Here is a 22,786-nt window from a genome sequence, read left to right on the forward strand (position 1 = left end):
TGTGATTAGACATTTCCCAAGCCCCTCTCGTTTGCTCTTGTTTTACAATAATTAATTAGCTAGGGCACACGGCCCAGTGGAAGGTCAGCCGGGTTACCTGTCGGGTGTTTATAGAGGCAGCAATAGATAAGGAGAAAAGATCTGTCCAAGCCTTTGAGAGAGCGAGTGTTAAAACTGGTTTCAGAAACCACATCCTCAGGTTTCAGATCTACTACTTGAGATTTGCCACAGGAGGCCAGAGTCCTCAGGCCAAAGGTGGTAGTGTCTTTGTGACAACAGGCAACTAAGGGAGACAGTCCCTGGCTCTCAAGTCCAGCTGCTGGTGTCATCCTCAGCAACCCCCCACCCCACCCCCGCCCTTCCCATTTTGTGAGTGGACTCCACTGAGCAAGGAACGCGCCAATGATTCCTTCCGCATTTAGAAACAAGACGATTTTGCTATTTTTAAACTTGTCTTTTAAAAATCCGCGCGCATGTACTCACACTTCTAAGGGAGTGAAGGGGGCTGGGTGGGAAATGTACGTGCCGGAAAGAGAACAGCTAGGCCTGTTGCTTCCCAGAGAGTGCGCGGTCCCCTAGGGGCGGTCCCCTGGGCTCTCCAACCCGGAGCGAATTGTGTCTCCAGGACCCGTTAGCACCAGAGACCCCGCTGGCCAGCGTTCCGTCTTGTCTCTTGGGTGCGGGACACTGCTGCTGGGTCACCAGTCTCCGGAGAGAGCAGGAGGGGTGGGGAAGCCAAGCAGGTGGCGATTAGGTCAGCTTCAGAACATTCTTGGACCGCTCCAGTGGATATAAATAACAGACCCACAGGCTCTGAAATCCCGAGAGGCTGGGGGTGGGGAAGTGAAGAAGAAGGGATCTATTTAGGGTGGGGTGGCATCGTGACGACTCGGGAAAAGTCTACATGGGACAAGGAGGTGAAGAGACCAAGTGATTTAGGGAGGAATTGAGGTACAAAATCTGGGACTATGAAGACGGAGGGGGTGGAGTTCGTGGCTTTTTTTGTTCCATCCCCACCCCGTGTTTGTCCCAGGTCTCGGAATGCGCGCTAGAGCTGCAAGCAGAGGTGGGCTAGGTAGGCACGGCTTTACAACCTCGCTTCTGCCGGACTAGAGATTATGTATGGGCAAACCGCTGAAGGTCTCTTTAAGCCTCATTTTCTGACTTCAGAATTCTAAGGCTTACATGGAGAGGGTGGTTGCGAGCCTCCCCGGGGCTAACTTCTAAGAAAGGTGCTCTTAGCAAAGAATGTAATGCAGCATTGTTCCCACATCCCAAAGATGCGGGTGCAGGTTCCCGCTCACTCCCACCGGCCTCTCGGGCTCTGCAGAAGTCGAAGGGCGGCAAAGCTGAAATCGAGCGATCTGCTAGCCTCGCAGCGCCACCTTAGACTGTTGGCTCCCACTCTGCACAGTGGAGCAGAGCCTCCCCCCCCGTCCCCCCCAGCAAGAGCCACCCGGCGCCCGGATGCCAGCAGTCCCTGCAGTGGGGATGCTGTCTGTGAGGTTGGGGCGGTGGCAGCGCGGAGAGGGCGGGCCCAGGGGGCCGGGCTTCCCGGGGGAGGGCTCGGCGCGCTCCAGGAGGCGGTGGCCCGAACCCGGGAGTGGTAAGACTCCGGACCGAGCGTGGCCAGATCCCCCCACCCACCGAGGGGCCCTGAGAGGACGCGGTGAGTGCCTTGGAAGGGACGCTGGGGGACGCGGCGGCAGTGCCGTGGCTCTAGCTCGCTCTGTGGTCCTCCGACTCCTGAAGTTGGCAATGGGACGGACTCCCGCGCAGGAGACCCCGGCCATTGGCTGCCACTGAGCGCAAGGCCATCTCATCTCCTACGCCAATGAGGCGATTCTTCAGGCCAGCCGGGAGTAATGGGGCGTCCAGCCTGGAGGAGCAAACCATCTCTTGGAGCTCCTAGAGGGTCCCAAACTGCTCTCCCTGCTCCCATACTGAAGCCATAGAAGGGGCCTCTGTAGAAAGCCCGGATTCTTGCTCCCCCCGGCCCCCCACCTCGCTTCGCGCCCCCATCTGTAGTCCACTGCTAGCCCTGGCAGGCAGCCCCCTTCCCTCCGCAGTAACTAGCTGGTCCCACCTCCCCACCGAGGCCAAGTTCAACAAGTTTGCCCAAGAAGCCCTGGAGCCTCCATGTCTAGGCCTGGCTATGCCTGTCTCTGTGGCTGGCTCCACCAGCTCGGAGTCGTTCAACACCGTGCCTTCTGGGATCGGGAGGTGGTTTGTCGAGTGGCGCTGTCTGTAAGGGTGGAGGCCAAAGACTGGCAGCCCCTGGGTTCCGAGATTCGGTGTGCAGGCTCGAGGTTAGGAGTGCGTCATTGAGAGCAGGCACCTCAGCCGGTAGGTCGGGTTTCCAAAAATGCCCCTTTGTTATTGCCCCTCCCTGGCCCTGCCTCCTCCCCCTCTCTGAGCGCCACCCCCTCCCCCAACCCTCCAAAAGGCTGTACCAGTCTCGATTCTACCTACCCCTCTCTGGGTCGGCAACCTACCCCTTTCTGCGCCTTCAGTCCTAGGTCTACAGGCTGACTAGGAGAGGCAGCTGGCGAAGCCCTTGGGCGCAGCCTGTGTGACTCAGGACACAGGACTGGGCAGGGCAGAGTGGCTTTTGCTCTCTCTCTCCCAGGCCCATGTCCCCAGCTCCTGGAACAGGGTGGGGGCTAGCTTCTGTGTAGAGGAGGAGCGAGGCCTAAGCCTTTGGAGCTCAGGTGGGGAGAGTGGGCACCGTCCTGAAGCCCGAAACTCCCAGCTCAGCACTGGCACCTGAGAAGAGACCCTGCCCTTGTCCCCGACTGGAGAGGTGGAGGTCCTGGGCTGGGAAGATTTTGAACTACCTGTTCTTGCTCTCCGAGCTCTTGCTGTGGTAGCGTGTTGACTCAGATTTGAGTCTCTGCTAATGTCAGGAGGCACAAGGTGCCAATCCTCAACAGGGACCAAGGTGCCAGGTCCACCCCCATAGCTAGATGAAGCTGGGGTGCCGGGGCTGGCTGTGCCTGGGGCTCCAGCTTGTGTTTGCTCTGTGAGGCCTGAAGGAGCTGTGCCAGCCCTACACACAGCCTGCTCTGTTCTGGGGCCGGGGAGAGGGAATGGGTGGGGGGCAGCTCTCCTGGGAGCCCGGGGCAGGGAGGCTGGAGTAGGCAGGGGCCCCAGGCCCTGCATGGTTCACTGGGGCAGCCCTAAAGACCGAGTGATTTATGGCTACTGCTCTTTCTTTTCCCATCTGGCTGGCAAGCCATATTAGACAAGGGGGGCCAACTCAAAGGAAGCAAGGTGAAGAGCTAGTTAGGGTGGTGGTGGTGTGTGTGTGTGGGGGGGAAGTTGCTCTGAATCCTGGGATCTTCCGTGCCCTATATGCTAATGGGGTCTGCAGGGAGAGGCCTGTCCCCCTCCTGCTGGCGGCCAGGGAACCTCTGGTCTCAAGCACGTTCTACCTCTGAGCTATGCTATGCCTCCAGCCCCATGTTGTCACTGGTTCCAGTGCCTGGGGGTAACTCAAACTGAAACTGCAGAAGTCTGTCAGTGACTGCCGACAGATCCGGTCCCAACCTATGGAATGGAGGGTGGGACCAGGATCCCAGGGGTTAGGGGATCCCTGAGGAGTGATGAAGATGTCCCCATCTGAGTTTGAGAGTGAGTAGAGGTTTAGTAGTTGAGAGAGAGCACTGTGACAGAGTCCTGCTTTGGTTGCGGGAATCCCATTCTTTTGCCCCCTTGACCCGACTGTCCCTCGGCCTTAGGCTCTCTCAGATAAGAAAGCAGCTTCCTTCTATGGACTAAGAGTCAGTTGGTACTGGGAAGAGCTGAGACCTTGCCTGGAGTCAGGAGGCTACATGTCACTGTGTCATCTAGTCCCTGAGGGAGGGAGAGAGACTTGGGGTAAAAATTCACCTTGCCCCTCCTCCACAGTTCTTTCGAGCTGTGTGACTTGCTAGCTGTTCATGAAGCCCCGCCCTGGGCTTTTTGAGGGCAGAATGGAATTGTTTGTTGTCTCAGGACCCTTTGAGACTTTCCTGGATGTTGTGTGGTGGTGGTGGGGGGCAGGTGAGTGTCTTTTTCTGACTGGTGGATCTTTCAAGTGTTTCTGTTCATTGCCTAGTTGGAGTTTTACATCAGCCGTAGCATGGACGCTCACCAGGTGGGGGAATTTCCACCTCAGAGTGAGCTGAGGCTCCCTTAGGACAGTACAACACAGTTGTCTGAAAACTTCCTGGTCATGACAGGGCCCAGGCCTCCTGGCTCTCTTTCCACCCCGCTCAGCACGGATAGTTGCTGGGGTTATGGGTTGGGTACCTGCTCAGTTGGACTGGTTTGTTCATGGGGTGGCCTTGTCATTCAAGGGGCCTTAGTTTGGCAGGAGTCCTCTTCTCATCCACAGTAGGAGTGTGGGGCTCTGACCACCACTCACCCCTGTCTGTCACCTAATCCCCTGCTGGACCGTGTGACCTGCCTGGCATCCTCAGCCTGGAATCTGGCACTTCTGACAGCAGTTGCTATATTGGGGGAGCTGGGCACCGCCCTGGCCGCCAGAGGCTCCCAGCCCTTACCCCTTCTGCGCTCTTGTTACCCTCCAGGCAGAGTCACAGTGGCAGCTTGGAGACTTGGACACGGGTCCTTGAAGTGATCTGGAGACCCCAGGTGTGTAGAGGACGGGCTGAGAAAGGTAACCCAGAGGGGCAGGGGACTTAGCGGCCGCCATCTTGGCCCCCATGCTGGCTCCTCCTGAGGACTCCTGGATCTCTGTTACTCAGCCCTTGCTCTGATGGTTCCTGGGGGGTGGGGATGGCCGTGGACAAAGCTTTGGGCTATTAGAAGGCCGTTTCCCAGTCCCCAGCCTGCAGGTCTCGCTTCTCCTCTTATTTTACTTGCTCTCCACAGCACCACATCTGCCACCATTCCGTGCTGCAGGGACACCATGGCTCCAGAAGAGGACGCTGGAGGGGAGGTCTTAGGAGGCAGTTTCTGGGAGGTAGGCAGCTGGGGACTGGGTTTGGAGTGGCAGTCGACTGTCCCTCTCTCTATGGGCTCAGCTACCTGTCGGGGAGGAGCCTAACTATCAGCCCAGCAAGAGAGGGGGGTTCTCCCTGATAAAACCATCCCTCCTATGTGCCCCAGGCTGGCAACTACAGACGGACGGTGCAGCGGGTTGAGGATGGGCACAGGCTGTGTGGGGATCTGGTTAGCTGCTTCCAAGAACGTGCCCGCATCGAGAAAGCCTATGCCCAGCAGCTGGCCGACTGGGCCCGCAAGTGGAGGGGCGCTGTCGAGAAGGGTGAGCCAGTGCGCAGACCTAGCAAACAGCACAGATTGTAAGGGTGGGACACCCCCCCCCCAGGACAGCTTCTGCTTCTTGAGGTTTTGTGAGTGCTAGGGATGGAATGGAAGACCTCAAGCATGCATGGCAAGAGGGATCTCTATCCTTTCTCCTCCACCTGTTTCCTAGAGCACAAATGAAGATCAGAGAAGGGACTTGTCTGAAGCCACACGGCTAGAAAGAGCTAAGTGTGGAGTGCAGGTGGACTGGGGAGAAAGATCCCAGGCACACCGAGTTTGCGCATAGACTTGGGGTTCCTCTTGGCCGAATTCATAGACGGGATGCTTTGGACAAGTTAACCTGACTTCTCCAGGCTTCGGTTGTTTTGGTTTGGTTTTGCCTGTTCCGTGTTGGCAATGGCACTGTCCCCATGGTGGTGGTGGAGGCAAGGATTCATGAGATCGCTCAGTCAGCACCTGATAGTGCTGCTCTTCAGCTTTGTTCCCCGACTCCTACCATGCCTCTGTCTGGCACCCAGAGCAGGACGCAGGGAGAGGGCTTGATTGTATTTAAGATAGCACCCCACCTGGCCCGAGCTCATCCCTCTGCAGGCCCACAGTATGGCACTCTGGAGAAGGCCTGGCATGCCTTCTTCACTGCGGCTGAGCGCCTGAGCGAGCTGCACTTGGAGGTGAGGGAGAAGCTGCACGGGCCGGACAGCGAGCGTGTGCGGACCTGGCAGCGAGGGGCTTTTCACCGGCCAGTGCTGGGTGGCTTCCGGGAGAGCCGGGCTGCAGAGGATGGTTTCCGTAAGGCCCAGAAGCCCTGGCTAAAGAGGCTGAAGGAGGTGAGGCTGGGAGTAGTGGTTATTGGAGGCAGGAGCCTTCCGGGTCTGCACGGAACCAGGGTGTGGCGTCTAGGATCCAGAGCTGGTCTCATGCCTGTTAGGTTGAGGCTTCCAAAAAGAGCTACCACACAGCGCGTAAGGACGAGAAGACAGCCCAGACCCGGGAGAGCCACGCGAAGGCAGACAGTTCCATGTCCCAGGAGCAGCTTCGGAAATTGCAGGAGCGGGTGGGACGCTGCACCAAGGAGGCAGAGAAGGTACAGTCCCCTGGCAAAGCTCTTCCTTGACATGGTTATTTAAAACAGGAGCTTAGGCAGGGCGGTGGGGTGCACCCTTTAATAACAGTTCTCAGGAAGCAGAGGCAGGTAGATTTCTATAAGTTTGAGGCCAGCCTGGTCTACATAGAGGCTAGCCCAATTGACATGTAGTTTCAGGCCAACTAAAGCTATGTATTGAGACTCTGTCTCAACAAACAAACAAACACAAAGGAGGAACTTGGGCCTGGGGAGATGGCTTAGTCCTACAGTGATTGTCCTGCAGGTACACAGCTAGGCAAGGCAGCTGGAGTGGAAAAAGGGGAGGTGATGGTAGCAGTGTGTGTGTTGGTAATGGACGGGACAGGTGGAGCCCTGGACCTCAATGGCCAGCTTGTCCATGACTGTGAGGAGCTGAGGAAGGCACACTATGTTGACCACACCACACACACACACACACACACACACACACACACACACACACACATATATGCACAGAGGAACCTGACCAAAGGTGATGTTTTACCCAGGAGAGGATTGGCATTTTTTACCCAGGATGGCGGGGTTTTAGGCAGTTGAGGCCTTAGTTACCTGGGATCAATTCTCATGTTGCATACTCTGTCCCCTTCCCTGAATGCCCTTCCCTCTAGCATCCCATCCCCTCTGAGCCGTGTCGTGTCTGTAACACCTCCTCCAAGAAGCCTACTTTGATTTCTCTCACCTTTCTGTGTAGGTTGCCCCTGTCTCGTGCTCCAACCAGATTCTTATAGATGTTTTGCTTGAATGTCACCTCCCTTGTTAGGCTGTCTGTCAGTCCCTGAGGGTAGGAAACGAGTTTCAGGCCTGACTGCCCTGGGTGGCTAGCTCCAAGTCTAGCCTGTGGCTGTGCTCAGTAAATACTGGTGCAGTCCTGAGTGGAAGGCAGTCTGTCCTCACTCTCTCCTTTCTCCCTCACCCAGATGAAGACCCAGTATGAGCAGACCCTGGCAGAGCTGAACCGCTACACCCCACGCTACATGGAGGACATGGAGCAGGCCTTTGAGGGCTGCCAGGCTGCTGAGCGCCAGAGGCTTCTCTTCTTCAAGGATATGTTGCTCACCTTGCATCAACACCTTGACCTCTCCAGCAGTGACAAGTATGGCCCGCACACTGGATGGAGGGTTCCCCGGACCTCCTTTGGGAATTCTAGGGCTCGGGCCTTCCCTGTCTGATTGAGTGCCTCATAGGTTCCATGAACTCCATCGAGACCTGCAGCAGGGCATCGAGGCCGCTAGTGATGAGGAAGATCTGCGTTGGTGGCGTAGCACACACGGACCTGGCATGGCCATGAACTGGCCACAGTTTGAGGCAGGTGTTACAGGCTGGGTGGGACTTGGAGGTGGGTTGGGCTCAGCGTAGGCCCCGAGAAGATGACTGGGTTTAGGATAAGTACGTGAAGGTGGTCCAGATGGCCCTGTTGCCACAGTCCAGCCTGACTCTAGAAACTCTCTCCTCAGGAGTGGTCCTTAGACACACAGAGAGCAATCAGCCGGAAGGAGAAGGGTGGCCGGAGCCCAGACGAGGTGACTCTGACCAGCATTGTAGCTACCAGAGATGGCGTCACCGCACCTCCACCCCAGTCCCCAGCGTGCCCAGCATCTCCAGGGTGAGAGCCGGGATTCTGGTCAAAGCAAAGAAACAACTCTATCCCTTGCTTGTTCCTCTCTCTCCCCTTTCTCCCTTCACATCCGCAGCTGGTGGCCATCTTGGGAGGGTTAATAAGGCCATCTCACAGAGGTTTAGATTTGCCATGGAGTCCTTACAGTCCCTTATGCTCGGGCTGTGTAATAACCCGGTGCACAGAATTGTACCTGCGTTTGCAGTCGTGGGTGGCAGAAGTGGGACTATTCATTTAGCTCCTTCCTATCTGCGTCTTTAGCGTTCCTCCACGTGGCAAAACCTTTGCCTTGAGCTTAATATGGCCGGTCTTGTCCCCTGAGTTGTCCCTTTGTGTCCCCTCTCTAGCAGTGGGCAGGATGAGGACTGGTCAGATGAGGAGAGTCCCCGGAAGGCTGCTGCTGGGGTGAGGGTGCGGGCGCTTTATGACTATGCTGGCCAGGAAGCTGACGAGCTGAGCTTCCGAGCAGGTATGCGGGGGTGGGGGGTCGGGAGAACCCTTTCATGTTCCTTCCCATTCCAGCCCCTGTCCCACCTGCTAGAGCAGGGGTGTAGAAAAGGAAAGCCAGAGACTCCCTTCTCATGGGCCGTTCAGGGTCCAGCCAGCTGGGGCCTGACGATTGCTTCCCTGGGGTCCAGGGTTGGGTAGCTTGCTGGCTGTGTTTCATCCTGGTCTGAGCTGGGTTTCCTCCAGGTTGCGATCCCATCCCCCTTGGCCCTTGCGATCCCATCCCGCTAGGCCCTTGACCTAGTTTTGACACAGTGAAGCCAGAGCCTCTGGCGGTGACCAGTCTCTTCCTTCAGGGGAAGAGCTGCTGAAGATGAGCGAAGAGGACGAACAGGGCTGGTGCCAGGGCCAGCTGCAGAGTGGCCGCATCGGTCTCTACCCCGCCAATTATGTGGAGTGCGTGGGCGCCTGAGTGCCCTGACGGCACTATCGCAGCGTCTCTCTAACCTTGGCCAAAGCTCACCCCTTCCTGGACGGCTGGACCTGAGGGCCCTGAACCTGCTGCTGCTGCTGTCCCTCTGACTCTGGAGGAGGGAAGATGTCTTAGGGCCCATGAAGGGCTCTGTGTCCAGAAAGAGGCCGACAGAGTTTAGGTGGAGGGCAGGAAGGGAGGTTGGAGGGACACCGGTGCCTGGGCCTCCCCGGGAGCATTTGGGTCATCCCAGGAGTGGGAATCCAGTCCCTCAACTGTCTGGGAGTTCCTGGGGTGAGGTTGGGGAGAACGTAGTTTGGGGCTAGCAGCACCCTCTTTTGTGACTTGTAGTGTGTATTAAACTTGATCAAGAATAAAAACCCCATCAAGTGTTGTGAGCATCTTTTGATACCCCATTCTTGAAGCTGGTGGGAGTCGTGGGGGAGGTTCGTGGGCCCAGCAGGTGTTATGGAGCTGGGATTGGGCAGGCATTTGCCTCCTGGTATCTGCCCTGAAATTTCAGGACTGTAATCTGGACTGGAAGGGATTTGAGGTCAGGTTTGCTGCGTGCCGGCCCCTGCTCCAGGCCGGCTGCGGGACGGTGAGCTGGGCTGGAGCCCCGCCAGCGTCTTCCCGATGGGACTAGGAGTACTCGGGTGACAGTTAATCATTACGCATCCATCGGTAACTCATGAGAGGCTGCGGCCCCGGCCTTTTGCCCGTCATCTGCAGCCAGTGGCCCTGAGGAGGGAGGTCCCGGCGGCCAGCAGGAACTCCCGAGGAAGTTTGGGCCGGCCTACGAGCCGTCGCCCGCTCCGGCTGCGGATTGGCCAGGCGCGGCGCGGCGTTCACTCCCGGGCCCATTGTGGAGCTCGGGCTGCTGACGTCATGGCTCAGTCCTCCCCGACGCTCATTGGTCCAGATCTGGTCGAATCACCCCGCTCGTAGGCGGGTCGGGGCACCGGCTTGGCCCGCGCTGTCGGCCCGCCTTCGCCGCCGCGGATTGGCCCGCGGCGGGACCTGTCGGTCGCGGTTGTGTCTGGGAAGGAGAGAAAATGGCGGCGGAGCCGAGCAAGACCGAAATCCAGACTCTGTTTAAGAGGCTTCGTGCAATTCCCACCAACAAGGTGCTTGAGACGGAGGGGCACGGGTCCTGACGCCGGCGGAGAAGACGTCTCTTGTCCCCTGGGGCCCGAGGGAGGGCGGGGACGGAGGTGGGAGGCTTTCTTGTAGCTTCTAGTGCTGGGCCTCGACTCTGGGCCCTGACCATTCACCTGTCGCCTCTCCCACCTAGGCTTGTTTCGACTGTGGCGCCAAGAGTCCGAGTTGGGCCAGCATCACGTATGGTGTGTTTTTGTGTATTGACTGCTCCGGAGTGCATCGCTCCCTGGGTGTCCACCTCAGCTTTATCAGGTAGGTTCCGTGTGAGGGTGCTGTGCTTCCCCAGGGGCTGTGCGCTCAGCAAGGCGGAGAGAACGTCTCCCCCTGAACCTTTCGGAACTGGGTGTTCGGAGACCTCTTGGCTGGAGTTCTGTTAGCCTAGTGCGGGGGGATCCGCCTCTGTGGGCTTGTCGCCATCGAGTCCTCACGGTTAACCTGAGACTCAGCGCGAGTGTAGGGAGACCTGGTTATTGCAGGTAGATTGGCAGTAGGTCTCCAGTGCGACCCGACCACCCTTAGCAAAGAGTGCCTGCACGCCTGAGAAGTCAACCTCCTCTCGGATCTCCTTCTCAGAAATAATTGGTCCCCTTTGGATTAGATGAAGAGCAAAGATTTCAAACTCAGGGAAGAGAGGAGGAAATGAGACAGTGACTGATGGTTTCCTGGACACCCACAGAAGCCTGGCCAAATGACAGGTGTAGGCTTGACAGGGAAGCATGTTTTGATGTCAATGGGTAGGTAGGTGACACACAGTCCTTGTGCGCAGGTCCACAGAGTTGGATTCGAACTGGAGCTGGTTGCAGCTGAGGTGTATGCAGGTCGGCGGGAATGCCAATGCGGTAAAGCTTCTTTTCTCTTCCCCCACCCCCATTCTTTGGCCTAGGTACTTGACTTTTCTGTGATTTCCTAGGAGTGAGTGTGTTTTCTCTGTTCAGAGAGTTCTCAGCTCTAACACCACCATACACAGCTTCTTTCAAAGAGGCTTAAATACCAACTGACCTGGACAGGTGCTCCTGGGAAAAACCCAGTGGAGTGGAGTCTCCACAGTCAGTTGAGGTTTTGTGGGCTCCTGGAGGGAGGATAGCTGCCATGAGAACTGCATACTTTCCTCAGTCTCCTAAACTTGATTCCTTGTCTCGGAGGGTGGGAGGTGGCGTGGTGTTTTTTTTGGAGGAGGGAAGGATGATGTGGGTTAACGAGTGAAGGTGTTTACTGTGTGAGCCTGGCAACCTGAGTTCAGTTCAGGAAACCCACAGAAGGTGGGAGGAGAGGGCCACCTCCACACACGTGCTGTGGTGCACACACAATGAGGAACATGAAAGTGCTGTTGTTGTTGTTTTTAAGTAACTTTAGAAGCCCTTTACCTCTATGAAAACCTGTTGGGATCAGTAGTGTGTGTCCTGTACGAACTGTTTAGTAAGTAGTGTCTCCTGTAGTGTGCATACAGTTTTCTTTGTTGAGACGACTTGCACATACATGCCACATTCTTTTTTTGCTCTCTAGACTGCTTTTTTCCGCCAACATGGATGTGTGGCCAATGATGCTAACACCAAATATAATAGCCGAGCTGCCCAGATGTACCGAGAGAAGATCCGGCAGTTGGGGAGTGCGGCTCTGGCTAGGCATGGCACTGAGGTGAGTGCTTGTTCCCGGCTTAGGGGTGGTGGGTAGGGGTGTTAACAGCCCTGAGTGTTACAGCGTCTCCTTCCTTCCAGCTTTGGATAGACAATGTGAACAGTGCTCCTAGTCACTCTCCAGAGAAGAAAGACTCTGATTTCTTTACAGAGCACACTCAGGTGAGTACCATGGGGTCATTTTCTTTGATAAATGCTTTACTTGCCAAGCCTACACTTTTTTTTTTTTTTTTGGTTTTTCAAGACAGGGTTTCTCTGTGTAGCTTTGTGCCTTTCCTGGATCTCGCTCCATAGACCAGGCTGGCCTTGAACTCACAGAGATCCGCCTGCCTCTGCCTCCCAGTGCTGGGATTAAAGGCGTGTGCCATCACCGCCCGGCAAGGCTACACCTTTTGTGATCATGACATAATTTCTTTGCTTAGGTACAATATCTCAGAGACTATCTATGGTTCAGAATTATGAATTACTGCCTACTGGGTAGGTCCAGAAGTTTCTTCCTCCTATTTATGGGAGTACAATGTAATCCTCTTTAGAAATGGATCCTAGTGGTAGAGAACATTTTGAAAGCTCAACAGGTCTCAGGGACCCTAAACAACTTGTAGATTTTCCAAAAATGAACAGAAGTTGGAGACAATGAGGATTCCCTCTCCTGTGACCCACCTTAAGAGAGGTTTCCACTCTGTTGGCAATGGACATTGAATCAGAGTCTCAGGTCACATCTCAGCATCTCTGCTTGGTATTCCTTTGATGTGGCCCAGTCACTTAACCCAGCAAGACCTCAGTTTCTAAAATGGCAACATAGCTACTTCCTAGGGCCTGTCGTGACTGACTGAATCTGTTACATCTGTGAGCACCCTTGGATTGAGTCTGGTGCAGTCGGTATGTACGAGTTGTTAATGCTTAATCAGTTAAGAGACTGGCTCGGCTGTAAGGTGAAGATGCTATTTTCCTGCATGTTTCTTCCATGGTGACTACAATTGCTAATCTCCAGTCTTCTCTCATAGCTGGGAGCAGTGCTTCCTGCCCACAGGTAGGTGTAGCTTCTCAGGAGGGCTCACTGAGGTTTCTGGGATCTGGCTTCCTTTTTAGGCCTCTGTCTGGGATACAGCAGCCACTGAGCCTTCAGGGACCCAGCAACCAGCCCCACCTTCAGAGAGCAGTAGCCTGGCACGTGAGTTCAGCCCAGATCTCAACCAAGTGCCTGGGTCTAGAGAAGGACTAGGGTTTAGGACACTTGTCCAAGGACATACAAGTTGGGGGGTTTCCCTGTGTCCTTGCGAGGAATGGGATTCATTTAGTCCTGGAGGAAGGGTGGGCACATATCTTTTGGTGGAAAGCAGAGGAATGCCAACGGACTCTTACCACCTCCTTAATGTAACTTCTGCCATTGAATTCACAGAACCTGAACATGGCCCTACCACCGACCTCCTTGGAACCTCACCCCAAGCCTCTCTGGGTATGACAGCTGGCAGATACGGGGAGGCTGGGAGAGTGAGCATCAAGTATGTTCTGAATCTCCACTGCCTAGTCATGTGAACTGAGCACAGGGGTCTGAGCATGGACCCCTGTTGGGTGGGAACTGGCAGTGAAGTTCTGACTGCCACACTGACTTCAGCGTCTTGGAGCTGGCAAGCCTGGAGGGCTGTCATTTTGAGTGTGAGGGTGGCTTTAGCCAAAGTATGGAAGGCTGGAATGGGATTGGACACCCATCCCTGGTGTTAGGCGGGATTGGCCTGTTTTGTCCGTTTCCTGAGGTGTGCTGATAGCTTTGAGCTGCTCGTGGCTAGAAGCAGCACTGTCCTTCCAAAGTTCAGCCCTTTCCTACTCTTCAGTGGCCGTCACACTTGCTTAGGGTAAACAGTCCCTTTGCTGGCCTTGGTTTGTTCTGTTGACTCTTGGGGGTTGGGGCAGGAAGCCAGTGGAGTGATGATCCTGGTGACTTTGTGAGAAGGCTTGGCATAGCTTTGAAACAGGCTCTGTATGGGCCTCTGGGTTTGGGAGCTTTCGGAAACTTCTGGGGTGGGCCCTTGTTAGCCACAAGTCTGTTTCTCCTCCAGAGTCCATGTATCTGTCAGCTAAAGGGGCCTCTTCTGCCAGAGGTAACCAGTGCTTTGGGAAGCCTGTCCCTGCTTGCCCGCTCCCTGCTCTGGGGTCTGAGGCTGTTCAGCAGCTCCCTACTCAACAGTCTCACCTTGGTCTGGGCACTTTGTCTTTGGTGCTTCAGCTCTGGGCTCTCGCTGATCCTTTTTGGGCGTCAGCAAGCTCTCCTAACCTTGTCTGTCTTTGGCTTGAACAGTCTTGGTTGGAACTGGTGGTGGCAGTTTTGCCTGCCTATGTCAAGCAATTCTTTTTAGATGCTCTTGCTGTGAAGCCGCATGGTGTGGACTGAGCCGCGTTCTCTGACCTTCCTTTGTCCTAGCTCATGCACACCCTCTTCCTCACACAGAACTGAAAAGCTCCATTATTGGCAAGAAGAAGCCAGCAGCAGCTAAGAAAGGGGTAGGTGGGGAGAGCGGTGTCTAGGGTGGTGGTAGGGGTAGGTGGGGAGAGCGGTGTCGTAGGGTGGTGGTAGGGGTAGGTGGGGAGAGCGGTGTTGTAGGGGTAGGTGGGGAGAGCGGTGTCATAGGGTGGTGGTAGGGGTAGGTGGGGAGAGCGGTGTCTAGGGTGGTGGTAGGGGTAGGTGGGGAGAGCAGTGTCGTAGGGTGGTGGTAGGGGTAGGTGGGGAGAGCGGTGTCTAGGGTGGTGGTAGGGGTAGGTGGGGAGAGTGGTATTGTAGGGTGGTGGTAGGGGTAGGTGGGGAGAGCGGTGTCGGTGTCGTAGGGTGGTGGTAGGGGTAGGTGGGGAGAGCGGTGTCGTGGGGTGGTTGGGAGCTGGAGCTGGACTCCTTCAGTTTGCCCATGTACTGGCTAGCTCTGTGACTGGCCAAGGTTCTAGCTTGTCTGAACCTTGTTTATGGAAGGGATTTAAAGATACCCATCTTACGGGGACTCCTGGGCAGTGAGCAAGATCAAGCATATCTAGTACTTGGAGTGCTTGGCACACAGCAGGCCCCAGTCAGCATCCGCTTGTCCTCACTCCTGAGACATTCCTGTGGGGGGGTTGTGTGAAGCTCCTCAGAACCAGCTCTAGCAGAGCCACTGTTGTCGTGGCCATGTTCACTGGACCCTAAGGAGGGCCCCCTTCACTGTGGGTATGACTACCGTGACCATACTGGGGAGGGAGCTGAGGAGACTGGCTGCCAAACCCCACATCACATGGTTTTCTCTTCAGCTGGGTGCCAAGAAGGGCCTGGGAGCTCAGAAGGTGAGCAACCAGAGCTTCACTGAGATTGAGCGGCAGGCCCAGGTGGCGGAGAAGCTCCGGGAGCAGCAGGCCGCCGATGCCAAGAAACAGGCGGAAGAGTCGATGTGCGTGATTGCTGTGGTGCCCTTGGCTTGGGTGGGGGGTGGGGGCAGGTGGGGGCATGGATGGCAGCCTCTGACTGTTCATTCCCTCCAGGGTTGCCTCCATGCGCCTGGCCTACCAGGAGCTCCAGATTGATCGCAAAAAGGAAGAGAAAAAGCTACAGAACCTTGAAGGGAAGAAGCGAGAGCAGGCTGAAAGGCTGGGCATGGGCTTGGTGTCCCGAAGGTGAGGCTCGGGCCCTGGTGTGTCAGAGAAATGGCATTGTTTTTCTGGGAGCCCGGATAGGCCCTACCCAGCAAGTCAAGAGTCCTTGCTTAGGCTTCCTCTGAGGCTGAAGAGAAAGGCACCTAGCACAGTGGTTGGTCCATACATATGTTAGTTGTTGGAATGAACAGGATCAGGTGCTGTTTCACTCCATGCTGGGATGGCACTTACTGAGGAGGCTGCTTCATGGCTAGACAGTTCTTTTTTTTCAAGACCTTCTCAGAATCTCGGCTTTTTGCATCCTTAGTCCTTGCCCACTAAATGCCATTTGTCATACCAGATACTATAATACCTCAAATGACTCCACACATTTCAAATGCCTCTAGGTTGAGGAGTCCTTTTGTTTTCTGGTTTTCAAGACAAAGTTTCTATGTGAAGCCCTGGCTGTTCTGGAGCTCACTATGTAGACCAGGCTGGCCTCAAACTCGCAGAGATCCGCCTGCCTCTGCCTCCTGAGTGCTAGGATTAAAGGTGTGTGCCGTGACCCTTTGTTTCAGAACTACTGGGTTTATATTCTTGTGCTTTGCTTTAAAAAAGGCAGATCAGCTTTCTGAAGCATTTTGAGTTAATATTCAGAGGTTTCAGTAATAGTGTTTTTATTTTGTTGTTGTTGTTTTGAGATGGTCTCACTGTGTATTCCTGGCTGACCTCAAACTCACAGAAATCATTTTGCCTCTACCTCCCAATTGCTGGAATTAAAGATAGTAATAGATTTTTATTCTGTTTGGTTTTTGTTTTTTGAGACAGGGTTTCTCTGTATGTAGTCCTGGCTGGCCTAGAACTTTCTCTGTAGACCAGGCTGGCCTCAACTCAAGAGATCCACCTGCTTCTGCCTCCCTCCTGAGTGCTGGGATTAAAGGCGTGCGCCACCACCTGGCTAGACTTTTATCTTTTAAAAATCTGGGGGCTGTGGATGTAGCTCAGTTGTTAATGGGCTTGTTTTGCATGCATGAAGCCCTGGGTTCAATCTCCAGTACTACATAAAACTGGTATGTTGGTCCAAGTCTGTAATCCCAGCACTCGAGGCAGAAAGATCAGAGGTTCATGGCTATATAGCAAGTTTGAGGCTAGCCTGGGCTAAAAATTTATCTACCAGGCACAGTGGCATACATCAGCAATCCTAGAACTCGGGCGATGGAAGCAGTAGGTTCAGGAGTTCAGGATCCCTTGACTACATAGGAATCAAAGTTAGATTGGGCTCTGAGAGACCTGTTTCAAAAGAGAAAGAAGAAAAGAATAATAATAAAAAGGAGTAGTTACTGGTGCCATTGACTAGGACGTGCCTGCAGTTAGCCGGTGCCTTGGCTCCTCCTTCTTAAGAGGCTTGGGCTTGTTGTCATGAGAGATTTATTAGACCTAATAGTGGTAGGGAGGAGGTCTGGGTGCTTCTGTACAGATGGGGAAATTGAGACACTGAGCAGCTCCCCAGCTGCAGACTCAGCAGTTGACAGGTGGATTGCCTTTTGATTCCAAATTCAATTGTGGTTGGTTGGTTGTTTTGGCTCAAGGTTTCTCTGTGTAGCCCTGGCGGCTGTCCTGGAACTCACCTTGTAGACCCAGGCTGGCCTTGAACTTACATAATGTACATGTCTCTGCCCCCTGAGTGCTGGGATTAAAGACAGCCACCACCCTGCTAAATTCAGTATTATTTACCTCTAGGTTCTCTTCCTCTGAAAGGAGAAAAGCCTGATTATTTTAACTTCATCTTTCAGAACGTGTACTTGGTATTACTTTAGTCCCTTCCAGTCTGTATGCTGTTAGTTTAATCACAGCTGATTAGTGAAGTGCATGCATGTGTGGGTGTCTGTCTGAGTATGATGTAAGTGCATAAGGGTTTTATGTGTTTGTTTTTGTTTCATGTGTCCTCAGGTGGCTTCCAGTGTGTTATGTAGCCTAGGAGACACTTGAAGCCCTGATCCTCTGCCTCGATTTCCAGTGTGCCACTGTATTAGTTTTGACAGTGGTTTTTAAAAATTAGTGTGTAAGGTGGTTTGGTTTTTTTTTTAATTATTAATTTACTTTTATTCTATGTGTGTGAGTCAGTCTGCTTTCACTATTTGCATCTGAGGCCGCCGGGCGTGGCAGCAGATGCTTCTACCCCCTGAGCAATCTTACCAGCACTGACTAAATTTTTTAAAATGGCATTTTTATTTACTAATTTCTTTGTCTTTGTATATGTAATGGACCCACATGTACTATGGCACACATTGGAGGTCAGAGAACAACTTGTTGGGTCAGTTCTCTCCTACTGTATCCTAGGGAGGGAATGAGCCTGTTCCTTTGCTGCTGCTGTTTGTTCCTTTAACACAGGGTCTCACTATGGAGTCCTGGCTGGCCTAAAACAGGCTGGGTTTGGTTTTTGTTTCTTTGGATAGTCTTATATAGCTCAGGCTGGCCTTAAGGTAGCTACAAGGATAACCTTCCTCTTGAGTGTTGAGATCAGAATCACGTGTCACCACACCTGGATGTGTTTTCTTTTTAAATTTATTTTCTTATGTTTATGGGTGTTTTGAATGCATGTATGTCTGCACCACAGAGAGCATTTGAAATGGTTGGGAGCTGCCATGTAGGTGCTAGGAATAAACATGAGTCTCCTGGGAAAGAAGCCAGTGCTCCTAACCTCTGAGCCTTCTCTCTGGCCCCTGTATTTTCTTTCTTCTTCTTCCTCCTCCTCCTCTTTTTTTTTTTCTTCACAGTAAAGCAGAATCTCTTACTTTAATCTACTTTATTTTAAAGTCCAGTTGCAAAATACTCACTCTTTGGATTTCTTCATTTGGAAGCTGTATGTTTTAGTGAGTTTGTGTGACTGAAGTGGATCCTGACAGGAGTGAGGCACTGGGCTATCCTGCCTGCCCACTCTAGGAAGCACCGGCAGATCCAGGTCTTGGTACATGGGCCAGACCTTGTACTAGGAAATGCCCTTCCTCCTTTTTCCTTTTTCTTCCTCTTCATCCCTTTTCTCCCCCACCCCCCTTTCTTTTTTAAGAGATTAAGGACTCGCTGTGTTTCCATGAGGATCATCTGGGTGTTTTTCATCCTCTGCTTTGTGCTGTGTACATCTGTCTCAGGAAGGAAATAGTCCGTGGTGCAATAAGTCTTCAAGGAAGGATGGCCATGGAGCTGGACATGGTGGCTCAGGCCTGTAATCCCAGTACTGGAAAGGTTGAGGGAGGAGACTCTGGGTCACATAGCCAGTGTCCTTAGAAAAAACAAACCGAAACCAAAAAGGGAAGACTGGAGAGTGAGCACTCATCATTTGGTATACATTATTAAGATGGCAAGCAATAGCCATTGTCCAGGGAAAAGCTGTTTGAGAGAACAAAGCCAGTATGTTAACATTTCTGAGTATGCTCCCAGGTCACTACAGACAGTTCACAGCAGTCCTCTGCCTGGACCGGCCCAGTGCAGTGCGCAGGCCGGGAGCTAGACTGTGCTTGGGGAAACAGACCCATCAGCCTGCCTATTGCTCTTGGGAAGTGAACAGTTGATGCTTATTTCCAGCCTTTGGCCTGCTGTGCTTTCTCTACAGCTCCATCTCCCACTCTGTGCTGTCTGAGATGCAGGTGATTGAGCAGGAAACCCCGCTGAGTGCAAAATCTTCCCGTTCACAGCTTGACTTGTTTGATGATGTTGGAACTTTCGCCTCCGGACCCCCAAAGTAAGGCTGTTGCTGGGGCATAGACTTGCCTGAGGTGTTCCTACTCAGGTTTCTCTGAGCTACTCTGCTGTCTCCCTAGGTACAAGGACAACCCCTTTTCCTTGGGAGAAACTTTTGGTTCCCGCTGGGATTCAGATGCAGCCTGGGGTATGGACAGGGTAGAAGAGAAGGAACCCGAAGTAACCATCTCCAGCATCCGGCCTGTTTCAGAAAGGTAGTGTGGGCAGTGCTGTGCAGAACCTGGTGCAGGGATGAAGATGTTCAGTGTTGAGTACAGCTGAGAACCTGGATTTCTAATGCTTTTTAATGTAAGTTTAGCAAATGTAAATAACCACAGATAGGTAGTGACCGTTCATTAGACAGGGCTGTGCTTATCACAACCAGCCTGGAGCTTTTTTACCTTGGGATTTATTTTATGGTGGGAGGGGCCTGATTTTCTGTTTCAGTTCTGATGTGCCTTCCAAAGGCTATATGCTTTTAGCCTTAATGTTTTGATTGACTGCAGTATTAGGGATCAAACCCACGTTTTCCACCTGCTAGGCCCCCTTTTTTTTTTTTTAATCATTTATTTTTATTTTATGTTCATTGGTGTTTTGCCTCCATGTACGTCTGGGTGATGGATGTCAGAAACCCTGGAACTGGAGTTACAGACAGGTGTGAGCTGCTATGTGGGTGCTGGGAATTGAACCTGGGTCCTCTGGAAGAGCAGACAGTGCTCTCAATGCTGAGCCATCTCTCCAGCCCCTCGGCCTTTATTTTAAAAAACAAAACAAAGCAAACCTTATTCCGTTGTTCAAAAAACAATGTTTTGTTGGCAGGTTACCATAGAGTATCCATTTGTAAAATAGGACATCAGTAATAACTTCACTGGGTTGTAAAAGCCCCAGCCTAGAGTCTGTGTTGTCAGTGGGGTGCATGGCCCTCTTATCCACACTAGCATGATTCTGAGAGAGTGATCCCAGCACTGAATAGTCATGGCAGGAGAGTGGATGTAAGGCAGGCACACAGACTGCCACTTGGATGCTGAGGAGGACTGGGTGGCAGCAGTGATGGTGGGATCTTCTGTGCCTCAGGGAGCCACAGTCAGTGGAGCCTAAGTCCTCCAAACTGTATTCCCACTCCATCTACTGGAGGGAACTGAGGCTCTTTGTGCCTGGCTTCAAAGAGCCTCAGTTGAAAGGGGAGAGGACCTCTTGCTATTCTTTTGGAGGATACTCACTAGGGAAAGGTTCCTGAATTCCAGAGTCACAGGATAGACATGGTTTCCATGGCCAGAAAGCTGTGGTGTGGTTTTTGGTCTCTGAACTCTGTTTCCCCTGGTGGTAATGGGAAGGGACAGAGATGTTCTGCACTGGTCCACAGAACCACGAGCCGGAGGGAAGTGGAGAGCCGGAGCTCAGGTCTTGAATCCAGTGAAGCCCGTCAGAAGTTTGCAGGGGCCAAAGCCATCTCATCTGACATGTTCTTTGGTCGAGAGGTGGATTCTGAGGTTAGTGAAGTTGTGCCTTCTCTGCTGCTGTCCTTGGGATACAGTATTAGGGAGGTTGGCGTCCGTCAAGAGACCCCCGAGACCTTGCCTTTTCTCCCACAGTATGAAGCCCGGTCTCGGCTGCAGCAGCTCTCGGGCAGCAGTGCCATCAGCTCGTCAGACCTTTTTGGGGACGTGGATGGAGCTCATGGAGGAGGTAGGCTCAGTGTATGGTCGGCACCCAGTGAGGCCTGTGAGCATAGCTGAAGGCCCTGAGCTGGGAAGGGCTTCTTGTGGGGCTCTTGGTCACCCCTTCCCTTGCTTTCACAGGAACTGTATCTCTGGGGAACGTACTTCCTACCGCTGACATTGCCCAGTTTAAGCAAGGTGTCAAGTCTGTGGCTGGCAAGATGGCTGTGCTGGCTAATGGTGTGATGAATTCTTTACAGGTGAGCTCACGCTGGGCTGCTGGGCCTGGGAAGAAATGTAAAACAAATGCTTGGAGGTTTGCCTTCTGCTGTATCCAGACACTGCTGGGTAGCCACCGGCCGCTGTAGAGAGAGCGCTTGTTTTTCTTGGCAGGGCAATTTTCCATCCCTGTATTTGGGCTGAGCCTCCCCCTAAGGTGATTTGGCCACGCTTGTTACTTCTACTATTCTCTTCCCTCCTGGTTCTGTGAGCTCTGGCAGGAGTTCCCTTTTCACTAGTACCCAGGTGCCTTTCACCCCAGAGTCCACCCCACACTCTCAACATGGGGTCCCCAGCCCCATGCAGCTGCTAGCCTTACTCCTTACCCCGCTGTGGGGCATGCAGGGGAGGCATTGTGATTGCTGAGGGGCTGCTGCAGATTAGAGACTCTGACTGTGCTTTCCTTCTCCCTACTCAGGATCGCTATGGCTCCTACTGATCCAGGCTCCGTGCTGTGGTGGTGACAGCAAGAACCCTGATTCCCAGGCCAGGGGCGCCTGCCTGCCTTGTGGATCGGGATTTGTTGACTTTGTGTGTGTGGTGTGTGAGTTGAGTGGCTTTGGAGGATCTTAGGCGAGGGGAATGGTCAGCATCAGCCTTGTCCTTTGCCTGTGCGTTGAGTCCTTGCCCTCACCCCTCACACTCTCCTCTCCATGCTAGTGCTCGCTCTTCCAGTCCTGCCCCGAAGCTGCTGCTACTTAGCCTGCTGCACTGGGAGTGAGGGAGGAGTTCCATCAGGAGGGCTTCATGGGTCTAGTTCTTCCCCAAGTGGGGAAGGCATAAGGCTTTTGCGGGCTCTGGGATCCTTGTAGGTGGTCTGGGGGTCTGGGCCTCGTCTCCTGGAGACAGGGGAGGCCTAGCAAGAGCTGTGCTGTATCAGCCCTCAGGGAGAAGTTCTGGACTTGGCACTGCTGGCACTGTCAACGGCCTCTTGTGGGCTCCAGGGGAGGATGGGTCAGGAGAAGGACCTGGTAACTCACTAAGGGCTAGAACTTTTGCTTGGCACCTAAAGGGTTTATCTGGGATCAGCCTGGAGGCCTGAGCAATCTTCGTCACCACTGTCCCTTGGAGGCTGACTTGTGCCTAGGTGTCTGAGAGCCCTTGTCTACCGTTACTGTGGGGCAGAGCACCCTCTGTCTACGCTTGAGATTCTATCCTTTTGTGTCCTGCTTGGCACCCATGGTGGGTCTCATCTGGGTCCTCCCTGGATGCTGTGAGCCTGCTACTGGCTGAGGAAGCTGAGGCTCTGAGAGAAAGAACCCCCTGGAGCTCAGCTTTTGTCCTCTGCATCGTTCTGGGTTGGGGTCCTGGACAGCACCCCACCAATCAGCGAGAGCTGGAGGACCTGCAGCTGCAGGCCCCACTCAGGCAGCCGGGCCTCGCACTGTGTCACCCTTGGTGCCATCCCCTGCCATGCTGGCAGTCTGGGCCCAGCCCTAGCTGTGGATCTCAGGTTGGGCTCCCAAACACCACAGACCACTCTCCCTCCCTCTCCCCAGAGGGACATGACTTTCTTTCAGCACTGTTTGTATTGGAACAAAGTGGTGTCAGAATAAAGCCCCCACGGGGCCTGTGGGTCAGTGTCCTCTCCATCCTGCCTCCCTGCCCAGTGTGGCCCTTCGCTCACTCGCTGGGCTCCCACGGATATGGATTGGGCGTCGGTGCCAAAGCTGAGGGCACTCTCTCCGGGGCCTCCAGCTTGTCTCTTCTCTGAAAGCCAAAGGCCCCTGGCTCCTTGCCCCTGTGCTGCCGCGGGGTCCGATACAGCCTCGACCTCACCACCCTGTTGCACGTGGA

At 53.9% G+C, this 22,786-nt stretch overlaps 3 protein-coding genes across 10 annotated transcripts in view; 2 read left to right on the forward strand and 1 right to left on the reverse strand.

Moving 5' to 3' along the window:
• Positions 1–544: 544 nt before the first annotated feature.
• On the forward strand, positions 545–9,333 carry Pacsin3 (protein kinase C and casein kinase substrate in neurons 3). Of its 3 annotated transcripts, none has more exons than XM_028878900.2 (11): positions 545–951; positions 4,575–4,638; positions 4,879–4,969; positions 5,116–5,272; positions 5,866–6,101; positions 6,203–6,358; positions 7,315–7,490; positions 7,582–7,702; positions 7,852–8,000; positions 8,360–8,481; positions 8,816–9,333. In XM_028878900.2, exons 3-11 carry the CDS (start codon positions 4,916–4,918, stop codon positions 8,929–8,931), a joined length of 1,287 nt encoding a protein of 428 aa, XP_028734733.1. In that variant the 5' UTR covers positions 545–951; positions 4,575–4,638; positions 4,879–4,915; the 3' UTR covers positions 8,932–9,333. The 3 variants fall into 3 exon arrangements, with proteins under 3 accessions (XP_028734733.1, XP_028734732.1, XP_028734735.1); XM_028878899.2 differs by lacking the exon at positions 545–951 and adding an exon at positions 1,538–1,669; XM_028878902.2 differs by lacking the exon at positions 545–951 and adding an exon at positions 1,873–2,346.
• Positions 9,334–9,775: 442 nt separating this feature from the next.
• Arfgap2 (ADP ribosylation factor GTPase activating protein 2) lies at positions 9,776–22,581 on the forward strand. Of its 4 annotated transcripts, none has more exons than XM_028878904.2 (17): positions 9,776–10,058; positions 10,226–10,344; positions 10,859–10,931; positions 11,596–11,727; positions 11,808–11,888; positions 12,816–12,897; positions 13,126–13,182; positions 13,784–13,825; positions 14,173–14,225; positions 14,997–15,133; positions 15,225–15,356; positions 18,925–19,053; positions 19,133–19,267; positions 20,416–20,542; positions 20,645–20,738; positions 20,852–20,970; positions 21,408–22,581. In XM_028878904.2, the coding sequence occupies exons 1-17, from the start codon at positions 9,987–9,989 to the stop codon at positions 21,426–21,428; spliced, it is 1,605 nt and encodes a 534-aa protein (XP_028734737.1). In that variant the 5' UTR covers positions 9,776–9,986; the 3' UTR covers positions 21,429–22,581. The 4 variants fall into 4 exon arrangements, with proteins under 4 accessions (XP_028734737.1, XP_028734739.1, XP_028734736.1 ...); XM_028878903.2 differs by having other exon boundaries at positions 9,923–10,058; positions 14,146–14,225; positions 21,408–22,569; XM_028878906.2 differs by lacking the exon at positions 13,784–13,825.
• Positions 20,908–22,786, reverse strand: part of C4H11orf49 (chromosome 4 C11orf49 homolog) — a 171,383-nt gene continuing 169,504 nt past the window's right edge. The window contains exons 9-10 of one of the 3 annotated variants that reach the window (XM_028878909.2): positions 22,617–22,772; positions 20,909–20,995 (exon numbers count right to left, since the gene is read on the reverse strand). In XM_028878909.2, the coding sequence (XP_028734742.1) occupies positions 20,977–20,995; positions 22,617–22,772 (175 nt within the window). In that variant the 3' untranslated portion in view covers positions 20,909–20,976. Of the gene's footprint in view, positions 20,996–22,499; positions 22,773–22,786 lie in introns of those variants that run through there. The other 2 variants (XM_037204990.1, XM_028878910.2) reach the window with 2 other exon arrangements.

Source organism: Peromyscus leucopus, chromosome 4 (assembly GCF_004664715.2).
Source record: "Peromyscus leucopus breed LL Stock chromosome 4, UCI_PerLeu_2.1, whole genome shotgun sequence".
NCBI classification, from domain to species: domain Eukaryota; kingdom Metazoa; phylum Chordata; class Mammalia; order Rodentia; family Cricetidae; genus Peromyscus; species Peromyscus leucopus.